At 35.9% G+C, this 14,313-nt stretch overlaps 1 protein-coding gene across 1 annotated transcript; it reads left to right on the forward strand.

Annotated features, from left to right (window-relative positions):
• Nucleotides 1-3,318: 3,318 nt before the first annotated feature.
• On the forward strand, nucleotides 3,319-5,078 carry LOC128858770 (uncharacterized). Its single transcript, XM_054095270.1, has 2 exons — nucleotides 3,319-4,178; nucleotides 4,265-5,078. The coding sequence occupies exons 1-2, from the start codon at nucleotides 3,776-3,778 to the stop codon at nucleotides 4,750-4,752; spliced, it is 891 nt and encodes a 296-aa protein (XP_053951245.1). The 5' UTR covers nucleotides 3,319-3,775; the 3' UTR covers nucleotides 4,753-5,078.
• The last annotated feature ends 9,235 nt before the right edge of the window (nucleotides 5,079-14,313 follow it).

The raw sequence follows: 14,313 nt of genomic DNA on the forward strand, positions 1-14,313 counted from the left end.
CAAGTGAAAATCTGAGTGAAAGCCACAAAGGAAAGTGAAAAATTTCTTGTAAACAGCCACAAGAAAAACACTAAAATTCGGCAAGCTAGGCAGAGAGAATTTGGCAAGAGAATGATGGAGCAGGCCCAGCAAGAAATGCCCCTGTAGATCTGGTAGAGCAGCTTGCAAGAAGGGAGCAGCAACTCGAGCAATTAAGATTGGCCTACATAGATTTACAACAAAGACAGCAACAGGATCAAAACAGACTAGAAAGAATATTGAAAAACATCAAACACCTCCCAGCATTCATAGGACAAGGAGATATAACCATAAACTCATTTTTTAGTAGCGTAGAATACTTAATATCAACGCTCGAAGATGAAGGACAAAAAAAAAGAAGCAGTGAGAACAATATATTACAAAACCATTCAAGGCGAAGCTAAAAATGCAATTATTAACATCCCCGAACCGGACAATTGGAAACTCATTAAAGACACTCTTAAATTGAGGTACAAACCAGACACAGAGCGTCATGAAATTTACAAGCCAGTTGCCAATTTACGAGTCAATACGATAATGACCAGCGATATCATAGAAGAAAACAAATATTGTATAATGTTATAAAAATAGATAAATTGAAATATCATAGTAACATATCCTATGGATGCATTTTAATATCAACAATAACTGTAGTTATCACTTTAATTATCATAATCATCTATATACAGTCCTGTGCAAAAAAAACCGGACAGCTAATTTACCCTATTTAAATTTCTATAGCTTGAGTATAAAGCTTCTTGGCGGTAAGTAGCTTTTTTTGTGTATAAATAGAACAGTTTTGAATTAATTTGTATCATAATTTAACCAATAAGTGAAATAGTTGATACGTGGCAAGTGTTAATATCAAAAATATGCCAAAATCGAAGCAAATGGGAGCTGTCGTTAAGGGGCAAATTATTGCCCTATCACAGCAAAAATTGTCCGTACGTCAAATTGCTGCTAAAGTAGGCTTCAGCAAATCATCTGTTGCCGATTTTTTAAAGAAATTTGCAGAAACGGCTTCAACGGAGCGAAAGAAAGGATCTGGACGACGAAAAAAGACGTCGCCTGCTGAAGACCGGATGATTAAGCGGATGTGTATCCAAGACCGTTTCAAATCTTCGGCAGACATCAGGAAGGAGTTCTTGGATGCAACTGGCGTCGAAATAAATTCATCTACTGTGCGTAGGAGATTGATAAATGCCGGTTTTGTAGGAAGACATCCAGCAAAAAAGCCGTTTTTGAACGAAAAAATGCGTCAAAAACGATACCGATGGGCCAAAACTCATGAAAACTGGACTGTCGAGCACTGGAAGAATGTGATTTTTTCGGATGAATCCAAGTTTAACCTCTTTGGATCGGATGGTATCCACCATGTGAGGCGCAGATCTGGCGAAAGATATAAAACTGGATGCATACTGCCTACTGTAAGACAGTCAGTTGGTAGAATGGTATGGGGCTGCTTCAGCTATGACGGAACGAAAGCACTGACTCTTATTGATGGTCGGGTGAACGGAGATGCTTACATTTCAATTTTAAATAGGCATTTAATACCTGTCATTGAGGAGCAGTATTCTCTAAGAACGGACGTTATATTTCAGGATGATTCTGCGCCATGCCACCGATCTCACAAAGTAAGTTATGATTTTTGTTAAATCTCCCGAGTGTTTTGTTTAAATGTCGAATCAAAAAACCAATGATTTATTCCTTATTTGTTGCAGGTAAAAGAATTTATGGAAAAAAACGGAATGGTCCAATTGGAATGGCCGGGTAACAGTCCCGACCTAAACCCAATTGAGAACCTCTGGGCCATTGTAAAAAAGCAGGCAGCTGAAAAAAAGCCGAAGAACAAAACTGACCTGGATAACATTATAATGGACCTTTGGCACAACGATATTTCGGAGGAATTGTTGCAAACCTTGGTTACATCAATGCCGAGACGTATTAAAGCGGTAATTAAGGCGAAAGGCGGTGCGACCAAGTATTAAAACTTCAAATTATAACATTTATAATGAAATAATTAATTTTGTTTTGAATTAATTAGCTGTAAGATTATATAATAAGGATAAACTAATAATAAAACATTCGTTATTGACTATGGTAAAACAAATAAAGTATGAAAATATTAAAAACACGTATGAAATTTATTGATTTTATTTCATACTTTTGTATTAAAAACACAATGGAATATAACCACATTCAAACATATTAGATAAAATCCATACTACTTCAAAAAATGGAGTTTTTTAGGCTGTCCGGTTTTTTTTGCACAGGACTGTATATAAAAATGAATTGCTGTTCGTTAGTCTCGCTAAAACTCGAGAACGGCTGAGCGGATTTATCTTATCTTGGTCTTGAATTATTCCTGGAGGTCTAGGGAAGGTTTAAAAGGTGGGAAGAATTCGAATAATTGCCGGGAAAATCCTCAAAACAGCATTTTTCTATTTCCCATACAAACGTTTTCTAAATAAAATGGAGAGTCAATTTGTAATTTATTACCGCTGCATTTTTCTATTTCCCATACAAACGTTTTCTAAATAAAATGGAGAGTCAATTTGTAATTTATTACCGCTGTATAAAGTTCAAATTCGCGTGCGCGTTGGAGGATCTAATATCGCGTTCTGAAACTCAACAAAAGTGAAAGTGAATCGCGAACGCGACAAAATTGCATAGTCTCAAAATACATAGTACATAAATAGTGGTCGGCTTCGAGAAACTCAATTTTAGCTAACTTCAGTTGTTAATCTGTCCGATTATTTTTTTAATAAGACTATATAGAAATCGAAAGATAAATCTTAAGTTTTGTCACAAATTAAATTATAAATCTTAGGTTAAATTTCTGAACGCAATCATAATATTTGACATTAGATTTGACAACCAACTAATATGTCAATCCATCCTGTCGCATTTCAGAGCACGGAAAAAAGTATTATTACGATATTATATCTATGTTTGTGGCTACGTGCGCGAGAACTTTCTTTACTTTGGTGATCCTTTGTGATAGTGACATTCCAAGTAATGTGCTCTTTTTTGTGATAGTGACACTTTACTGACTTAGGTCGTCGTAGTCAATCAAATGTGCGAAGAGCTACCTCACGTGCTAACCGCACTGATGACCAGAGACAGACAGATCAAGAAAATAGTCTTATTGCTATGTCAGAATTGCGTTCTTTAGTGAGTGACAATGTAGGAGATAGGCTTGGAATGCAACGAGTTCGTGCACATCAAACACAACAACAGCAAGCTAAACATAATGAAATTGAGCGAATCCGCAGACGCAGTGCTCCTGTGATTCTTGAACGAGCTGCATTCCACTATGATCCGGCAATTGATTATTGTGCCGACAAATCGGTAACAATTGGGGAAATGAAAACAATTTGTAAATATTGTAAGGCGTTAAAATACACTGGTGAATCTACTGGATTATGTTGTGCTCAAGGCAAAGTAAAATTGCCACAATTGGTCCCACCACCAGATCCTTTACGCTCTTTAGTTTCTGGGATTGGAAATGATTCTAAGCACTTCTTGACCAACATTCAGAAATATAACAACTGTTTCCAGATGACATTATTTGGTGCTACACATATTATATAAGAATATTTTTTTATATTATTCAAGTTTGTACTAAAATATATATATCGGAAATAATTAATGGACAAATTTTTAAAAATTACAGATACAAGGACAAATTTATCACTTACTGGGAACTCTGTTACCACTACCTGATGCAGATCATCAATTTTTACAAATTTATTTTATGGGCAATTCAGATGCGGAAATTAATAATCGTTGTGCTCACAATCCAACCATTGTCCAACAATTACAAATGTTTCTTCATCAGTATAACAATTTAGTAAATATGTTCAAAATAGCATTGGATCGGATGCCATCTGATAGCCATAATATTATTATTCGAGCTGACAAAACACCTGCCGGTGAACACACAAGGAGGTTCAATTCACCTACCATTGATGAAGTGGCTGTTGTCATTGTGGGAGAAAATTTACAATCTAGAGATATTGTGCTTCATCGTCGGAATAGTGATTTAAAACGTGTATCTGAAACACACAGGAGTTATGATGCACTACAATATCCTTTGATCTTCTGGCAGGGGGAAGATGGATACCATTTTAATATTAAAATGGTAAATCAAGTAACAGGTAAATGAATTGAACAAGATTAAATAATATTTTTAAATTCAATTCATCTAAGTAACAATTTAAACATTTATCATTTTTGATTGCAGGTGCTGAAACCAACAAAAAAGTTAATGCTATGAATTTCTATTCATACAGACTCATGATCCGTCAAGGTGAAGTAAATCATATTTTGATGTGTCAACGACTTTTTCATCAGTTTGCAGTTGACATGTATGTCAAAATTGAGACTGAACGATTGACATACATCCGTTTGAACCAACGACGGCTACGGTCAGAGGAATACATCCATCTCCGCGATGCTATAAATGCTGATGGCAATGTGAATAATGTAGGAAGAATGACAATTTTGCCAGCTACTTATATAGGAAGCCCACGCCACATGCATGAATATGCTCAGGATGCTATGTCATATGTTAGGCATTATGGTCGCCCAGACTTATTTGTTACATTCACATGTAACCCAAAATGGTCCGAAATCGAGAAGGAATTACTACATAGCACTATGGGCCAGAAGACCAAAAAATTTGGCCAAAAGTCATTGAAAGATTTTTCAAAATGCAATATAGTATCATAATATAGATAAGTGAAAGTAGTTATTTTGTAAATGTTATAAGTTTTAATGAAATATTTAAGCTTGTAATATAAGTTAATATAAGTGTAAGGCTTAAATGATCACCATATAGCTATTGTTCTAAACTGTCACTGTTTTACTGAAATGTAGTATTTGTCATTAATTATATTGCATTTTCTCATTAGTTGCAATCATGTAGTATGTGAAAATAGTCAATAGCTGAAAAAATAAATCTGATGTTAGAAATATTGAGAATAATTGTGAAAAATTTTGTTTTTTTTTACTACTTGTTAATACGCCGATTGAGCCTTGCGCAAAACTCCAGAAGCTATAAACAATTTCTTTACATTAACGTCTTCAGTAGTTCATGTGTAACAAGCTAAAGGTGCGGTTTGCTGGGGTCGAGGAAGCTAGCACCGCCACAACGTCAAAATCAAAAACTTTTTGTGCCCAATTTATGGGCTATTTATGGGCTAATTTTGGGCCGCGACAAAAATTTTTGGGCTCTTCTCAATCTAGAATCATTGACACTTCAAAGTGGCGGTGCCAGCTGTAAAATAGCCAGCACCGCCACAATGATAACTCGAGAACGGTTGGTCGTAGAAAAATCTCAAGGATATCAGAATTTTGGGCTATTTATGGGCTTTTCATCTTGCAGGCTGAGAAATTGAGGGGGACTATTAAATTTCTCTCGATAGAGCCATTTTTCGTGCATTACTCGACGTCCTACCAAATCCAAAGGTATAAAGTCTTTGCAATGCATGAAGCTCACCCACAAATATCTTTTGATGGCAGTGGAAAATATGTACCACGCATCAAATTTCCAAATGGGAATCAATCAGGCCCAGTATTCCTCTACCAGATGGTTGCCCGGAGATCCGATGGTAGCGCATTTGAAGTAAATCAAATGTTCTCAGCGACTCATAACACCAACATTATTCATTATTGGCTTTTGGAATTTAAAAGCTATGGCGTTCCGTTGCCAAAAGAGATAGTCACTGATGGCGGATTGGCATTACTCAATGCGGCGATTCGAAGTTTTACTTCATATCAAAATGTTAACGAGTATGCTGACATATGCCTAACGAGTACACGAGAGAATTTACATCCTCCAACATGCTACATAAGGATGGATGTCGCCCATGTTATAAAAAATTGGAGGGATATACTCGCAAATTCAAAAATGCGCTTATTGCCAAACGTAAAAAAATTTTACATGGCAGTATTTGACCTTCTCATTATGAGTCGCAGTCTTGAAGACTTTCGTGAAATCTTGCGATCTATGATGATTGTCAGTATGTGTGAGAAAGACGGTAATGTTACGTCATCGAATCAGCCGACTATGTGCAAATTTTATAAAAACAAATTGCTTCAGATGATCACCAAAATTCCAGGCGATTTGCTTTCTGAAGAGGCGTTAACCGAGGAAACTGGTGAGTACAAGACATTTACATACACGTACATATAAATGATATAATTCGTAATTGTGCATTTCAGATGATATATGGAACGAAACACGTCGAGGTGACGATGTCGACATCAACGATTCCGGAAAACAAAGTAAATGTTTGATGTTTGCCCAAACCATCCACGATGAAATTGTTCCACGGTGCATCACCAATGACGAAGACAATACAGATTCAGATAATGCCCATTATTGCCCGGACATCACTAATCATATTTTAAGGAAATCTAAAACATTTCCGTTATGGTCGTGTGTTTGTCGTGATACTTTCAATTATGGCAGAGTTCCGGCGACGAGCAGCTGCAGTGAGTCAATGTTCAATAACATCAGAAACCGATATTTTGGAAACATGACATTTCCAATTCGTGTGGATGATTTTATTGTAAAGCATACAGACATCATTGATGGGAAAATGCATATGAGTGGAATAGATACGACACCGACGATGTCTTCACAACAATCGCCAACAGATGTGAATTCTCCACGATCGTTCTGCAAGGAACCACTTCATCGTGATTCCTCAGTTACTTGCAAAATTTGCACGTCCTCGTTTGCTGCAACGATTCCTGAAGATGAGCCACTGGACAAGCATCTGTGTCAATTGTGTCTGCGGATGTCAAAAGAGGAAATTGAGAACATTCTGGCCTCCAGAACTTATGAAAATTGGTACGGGCTAGTGGCAAAAGAGGAAAAAAAGAAAATAGCCGTAGAAAAAAAACGAAAAGTTGAAACACAATCACTATACTTGCAGCCGAATTTTACCGAAATTCAGCTTTTACTGCATCAATCACTTAAACGCTTTCCAGTATTAAAAAATGGAAATAGTTGCACTGCACCTGTACCAGTCGATGGAAAAGCCACAGTTTTATCAAACACTTGTGCATTTGATTCCATTGCTCAGGTAATATATACACGCATCATAGCGAAGTTTCCAATAAAAACAATTAATATGATAATTTTGTTATTGTATTGTTATGCAATCGTTACATTTTATTTCAGATCTTCACGGTTGCATGTTTTGACGATGCCGATTTTATGGAGTGCTGCAAAAAATCAAAACTGATTTTCTTCGATCTTATTGCAAGCATGAGTACCCACCAACTGAATTACGGCATGTACATTACGCGAGCAAAATTATTAAAATCGTTGATGCCATTTCAAGAAGGAGAGGAAATCGACGCAGTGAAATGCCAAATTAACGCTGGAGAATTATGCGCAAAACTGTTTTCAAAAATTCCCAGCTTTACAACGATCAAAACTTGTAGTACTGGCTGCGCTCCCATAGAAAAGGATTGGCCAACAGTTTTAGTGCCACTCAACGAAATAAAACAAATTCCTCAGTATTTGGAGGAATCTGTATTTATTAGACATGCAAAGCCATGTCGAAACTGCAAAATAACAACAAATATTGATTTTCGAATTGGTGTGTATCAATTTATAAATTTATTTTCTTATATTTGTAATATTTTACTTTATTTAATAGGACTATGAATAAGTTCGTGCGGTTTTTTTTCGAAATTTGAAACTTTTTTGACGTAAAATGGTTACAAATTTAATATTCAAAATATTGTCCATCGCTTACTACTACTTTTTCCCATCTTTCTGGCAATTCACGGATTCCCTTTGTGAAAAATTCGGTCGGTTTTGCCGCAATCCACGAATCGATCCATTTTTTGACTTCATCGTAATTACGGAAGTGCTGGTCAGCCAGGCCATGTTGCATCGATCGGAAGAGATAGTAATCGGATGGCGCAAGGTCTGGACTATACGGCGGGTGGGGTAGGACATCCCATTTGAGCGTTTCTAAGTATGTTTTGACCACTTGTGCAACATGTGGCCGAGCATTGTCATGTTGCAAAATAACTTTGTCGTGTCTATCGGCGTATTGCGGCCGTTTTTCTCGCAGTGCTCGGCTCAAACGCATCAATTGTCGTCGGTAGACATCCCCCGTAATCGTTTCATTCGGTTTCAGTAGCTCATAATACACAACACCCAGCTGGTCCCACCAGATACACAGCATAACCTTCAGGCCATGAATATTCTGCGCCGACGTCGATGTTGAAGCATGGCCAGGGTATCCATACGTTGCCCGACGTTTTGGATTGTCGTAATGGACCCACTTTTCATCGCCAGTCACAATTCGATGCAAAAAACCCTTTCTTTTGTGCCGTTGAAGCAGTTGTTCGCATGCCATAAAACGGCGTTCAACGTCTCTTGGCTTCAATTCATACGGCACCCAATGGCCTACCTTTCGGATCATTCCCATGGCTTTTAAACGTTTGGAAATGGTTGATTGATCAACTCCCAAAGTTTTTGCAACCTCTTCTTGCGTTTGAGCCGGATCTTGATCGAGCAATTCCTCCAATTCGGTATCCATGAACTTTGGCGGCGCACCCTCGCGTTCTTCGTCTTCCAAGCCAAAATCACCACTTTTAAAGCGTGCAAACCACTTCTGGCACGTTCGCTCAGATAGAGCATGCTCACCATAAACTTCCACCAAGATACGATGACTTTCGGCTGCTTTTTTCTTCATATTAAAATAATGAAGAAGAATTCCCCGCAAAAACACATTATTTGGCACGAAATTCGACATTTTCAAGTGTGGTAAAAATATTGTTGTTTACGCTTCAAATAAAAAACTTATACTGACGTTTGTGCCTTACGACAGTAGCTCTCCAATGAATGTTTGGAAATGTGGATCGATGGAATAATAATCAAGTTACGCCATCTGTTGTAAAACCGCACGAACTTATAAATAGACCTATTAATTAAAAAAATTTTATTTTAGGGCCCTTTGCAATAGTCGAGATATACCCTGTAGACGATAATAACTGCAATATACAACTGAAGGATATTCAAAAATGTATTGAATTTAAGAATAAAAATAAACTGCAGCTACTTGGTGTCGTCAAATTTAGAGAATTTATTTCTCGAAAAAATACAAGAAATCAAGAAATGAAAAAATTAAAAACCGCCATTGAGAATAAAGAAAATATTCTTTCAAAAAACGAAGGTAATGAATCGCTAACACCAAAAATTGCCATGAAAGTATTAAAAATTATGATTCTTTTTCAGTTCCGGTAAATGGCCATTACACGGGTCTTGTTTTGTGTGGAGATAACTCATGGATAGAGTTTGATGATTTTAATCCCCAACAAAAGCCAAAAAAAATAAAAGACTGTACGTGGCTTCAGCCACATGTAGCCATCTATAAGCTTAAAAAATAAATATTTATTTTAATGAATAGTTTGTTTTTATATTTACTGTATGAAATTATAAAACCTATATGATAATATAGTTTAATTAAAGATATTTAATTTTTTTTTGGATCTCAAAATCAATAAAAAAAACTATATATTTTCGTGTGATTGCGATTTTTTTCTTATCACTATATGACACATCTGTTAGTTTGCCTACAAAAAAGGTTCAATCATCAAATATTAACTCTATTAAATAGGACACTAAAAAAATTACTTCTCCATACAATATTGTCTACTTTATGCGCTGCAACAAAATTTTTTGGACTTGTATAGTTTTCGATTAATTTTCAGTTTTGCATATCAGCTGTGAAATAGCCAACATTGGTACAGCGATAACTCGAGAACGGTTGATCGTTCACTCAACCTTCATTTATAAAAAATTTAAAAAATTTATTAAAAATTATTTTGCAGCTGAATACTATTAAGAAGCATGTAACTGTAATGATACTGCTGTAAAAATTATTTAGTTTGCCATTTTCATTATTATTTACGCGAAAATTGAGTGTGGGTGTTAGTGTACACAGAGGGGGTGGTTTTTTTTTGTTTTGTTTGTATGCATTTGAAAGCCCATAAATAGCCCAAAATTTTGATATGCTTGAGATTTTTCTACGACCAACCGTTCTCGAGTTATCATTGTGGCGGTGCTGGCTATTTTACAGCTGGCACCGCCACTTTGAAGTGTCAATGATTCTAGATTGAGAAGAGCCCAAAAATTTTTGTTGCGGCCCAAAATTAGCCCATAAATAGCCCATAAATTGGGCACAAAAAGTTTTTGATTTTGACGTTGTGGCGGTGCTAGCTTCCTCGACCCGGTTTGCTGCGGTTTTTCATTTTCTTTAAAAAAAAAAATGAAGTTTACTGATCTATGCGCGAGTTGACTGTATATCAATCATTTGCCAATAGGGTGTAAAAAGTTAACCAAGTATTAAGAGTCACACAATTTTAACTTATTAAGGGCCGGTATCGTTTTATTTAGGTATGGAAATAGAGAGGGATGCATCTACTGGCACAATATCAATTCATCAAGAACATTATGTGAATCAACTTCTTAAAACATGGGGAATGGACTCATGCAAGTCGGCAACTACACCTTGGGTTGATGGCACGGTACTCAAGAAGTGTGAGAAGCAGTGTAAAGATATTGACGCGATGCGATACCAAAGTTTAATCGGAGGGTTGATGTACCTGGCGGTAATATCTAGGCCAGATATCGCCCATGTTGTATCTAAATTATCACAATTTAATAATCACCCACATGAAGAACATTTTAAAGCTGCGAAGCACGTGTTACGATATTTGAAGCAGAGTTCAGCAGCGAAAATAACTTATTCATCTACTGGCGAAAATTTGGTGTGCTACACAGATTCCGACTGGGCTGGTGACGTATCTGATCGCAAATCGTCGTTTTGTCGTAATGAAAATATTAAAATACGGAAAATTTTGAAAAATGTAATTTATAAAATAACTGGGTTGAGAGGGAGAATTGTAAGAATCATAGCAACCCATGATTATAAGAATTACAGCAAACAATGATTGTAAGAATCATAGCAGGCCATGATTTGTAAGAATCATAGGTGGCCATGCATATTTTTGGTTCCGCCGTTATTCTTAGTTTTAATATGTACAGTTAGTTGAAATAAAGCAACCGAGCAGTTTAAACGTGCGTTTCCTTTGTTCCCGGATGTATTATACTATAAAGGTAAAATAACCTTACAAATTCATAATGACTTCATTGAAGAAAAAAGAGGTTCTTCAAATTATGTTAGGTAATAATGACATGAATATAACCGTTGATTCAATTTTAACTAAAATAGGTATCAATAAATCAGATGTAGGTTGTAAAGGATTGGAACGCTTGAAAAATGCTTTAAATAGTTTAAAGTCAAAAAGAAATGCAAAATATCAGCATTGCGGTAGGAAAATAGCTGTCTTTGAGTCACAAAATTCAGAGTGGTTAGATTCTGAATTTACTATACCTGACTTAGACCTCACAGCTAAAATAAGTAAGACTGATATACTTAAAAGAGGTCGTCCATCGCTCGAGTTTGCAGAAAAATCTACTAGATCGAAAAGACGAGAAGTGTCTAAAATCAGTGAAGAACATGATAATGATCGTCAGAAACTATTAATGGCTACTAGTCATGCGGCACGAGTTTCAGGGGAAGCAGATTTGCGATCGGTACTTAACGAACTTTCAAAAAGCGAGGAACAGGCTAAGAAAATTAGAAAAATAATGACAACACCTTTTCCTACAATAGAAAAGAAAAGCCCAGAAGTGGCTTTAGCATTTCTTTTCGATAATTCTATGTCTAAACAAGTCTATCAGAATATGCGATTAGCGACCAAATCTAGTGGAGCAGACATTTGGCCTGCGTATAATGCGATTAGAGAAGCCAAAGAAAAGTTAAGACAGTCGAAAGAGTCAATTAAAATTTCTGAAACGTTAGCTGAAGTATCACTTCAAGAACTTTTAAACCACACGGTGAATAGAATAATAGAACTACAAAGAGAAGTTTTACACTGTCTTATTAAAAAAAATAAAATTACTGAGCTCAAAACTGTTCTGATGTGTTCTTGGGGATTTGATGGGAGTAGTGGGCATTCGCCTTACAAACAAGGTTATGATTGTTTCAATGAGAAACAGACTCCTACAGATGAAAATCTGTTCGTTACTACACTTATCCCCTTAAGGTTATCAAGTGAAGTGGATGTAATTTTGTGGAATAATGTTACATCTCAATCTCCAAGATTTTGTCGCCCTATTCAAATTCGATACGCAAAGGAATCAACAGAAGTAATTCTTGCCCAAAAGAAGGCCATCGAAGAACAAATTCTGAAATTACAAGCCTTTGAAATTTTGATTGAAGGCTGTCGTCTTAAAGTACAATATACATTATTAATGACTTTAATTGACGGTAAGGTATTAAATACGATCACCAACACGCCATCAAGAAAACTTGTGCTATCTGTCATGCTGTTCCTAAACAATTTAACGATCTATCTAATATAAAGAGTGTGAAATTTATGCCTCATGAGGAGTCACTGTTACATGGAATCAGCCCTTTGCATGCCTGGATAAGAATTTTCGAATTTTGCTTACATGTTTCTTATAAATTGGTTATCAAAAGATGGGATGTCAGAGGTGCTAAGAATAAAGAACAGGTAGCATTAAGAAAACAAGAAGTGCAATCAATTCTGTGGGAAAAAATGGGACTCAGAGTGGATAAACCAAAGCCTGGAGGAAGTGGTACCAGCAATGATGGAAACACAGCTCGCATTGCATTTAAAGATAGTAAACTTTTGTCTGATTGCCTTGGTCTTAATCACGAATTGCTTCAACGTTTTAAGGTAATTTTAATTAGCCTCTCTTGTCATCTTCCTCTCGATTCAAGTCGATTTGAAGAATTTTGCACCTCTACTGCAAAACTATATGTCTCGCTCTATTCGTGGTACCCTATGTCTCAAACGGTTCACAAAATTCTTATTCATAGCGGAGAAATAATAAAAAACAGCATCTTACCGGTAGGTATGCTCGGAGAAGAAGCATCTGAAGCGAGAAATAAGGACTACAAAAAATTTAGACTCCAGCATAGTAGAAAGCATAGTAGGATGGCAAATTTGGAAGACTTGTTTTGTAGAGCTATGGACACCTCTGATCCTCTTTTATTGAGTTTACGTTTAAAAGAACGCCTTCAACAAAAAGTTCAATTATCTCTTCCTAAAGAAGTGCAACTTTTATTGAAAGAGGTTGAAGTAGATTCTAATCAATCAGGAAGTACCAATTACGTACAGGTAAGTGAAGAACTAGACGAATATGAAATTGAGGAAATTGATTTTACAGAAAAAATCTTATATTTAGACGACATAGAATTATCCGAGGAAGAAGACTCACAATCTGATGTAAATGACGATATTTGACCTCGTAGAGCAAGCAATTAGTATTTACCTATTTTTAAAAAAATTTATAAAAAAAATAAAAACCAATAAAATAATATTTAAAAACTTAAAAAAAATTTAAAACAACAAAAAATAAAAAAAAACAGAAGGAGTCTGAAGTCGCACTGTAACCTCCTCGTGGTAGATTCCGGAAACTACAACTTATTATGTAGGCTAACTGCAGGCGTGTCTCTTTATCTGACATATTGGATCCACCATTTTCAATTGTTTAAATCTAATTGCAGATTTGTCAACAGCGATACAAAAAAGCCCGAGTAACAAGTTTCAAATTAATCAGATAAAATTAAAAAAAAAGGTCCGCATAAGGGATTCGACATTTTTAATTTCTAAAATCTGGCAGCAGATTCGTAATCAGCGCCCCCAAAAACCCCTAAATACTAAGTTTGGTAAAAAATAATTAATTTTAAAAAATTTATGTCCGCCATATTGGATCCGCCATTTTGAATTGTTGAAATCTGACTTCATATTCGTAATCAGAGACCATCAAAACCCCTAAATACCAAATTTGGTGAAAAAAATCCAATTTTTTAAATTTCATGTCCGCCATATTGGATCCGCCATTTTGAATTGTTGAAATCTGACTTCATCTTCGTAATCGGAGACCATCAAAACCCCTAAATACCAAATTTGGTGAAAAAAATCCTATTTTTTAAATTTCATGTCCGCCATATTGGATCCGCCATTTTGAATTGTTGAAATCTGACTTCATATTCGTAATCAGAGACCATCAAAACCCCTAAATACCAAATTTGGTGAAAAAAATCCAATTTTTTAAATTTCATGTCCGCCATATTGGATCCGCCATTTTGAATTGTTGAAATCTGACTTCATATTCGTAATCAGAGACCCCAAAACCTGTACATAGCGGTATTAAAAGTTATA

Source organism: Anastrepha ludens, chromosome 3 (genome assembly GCF_028408465.1).
Source record: "Anastrepha ludens isolate Willacy chromosome 3, idAnaLude1.1, whole genome shotgun sequence".
Lineage (NCBI taxonomy): Eukaryota > Metazoa > Arthropoda > Insecta > Diptera > Tephritidae > Anastrepha > Anastrepha ludens.

Coding starts and splice junctions, on each gene's coding strand:
- LOC128858770 (XM_054095270.1), top strand. CDS start 3,776: ATGGGCAATTCAGATGCGGAAATTAATAATCGTTGTGCTCACAATCCA. Junction 4,179..4,264: donor AATGGTAAATCAAGTAACAG/GTAAATGAATTG, acceptor TTTTGATTGCAG/GTGCTGAAACCAACAAAAAA.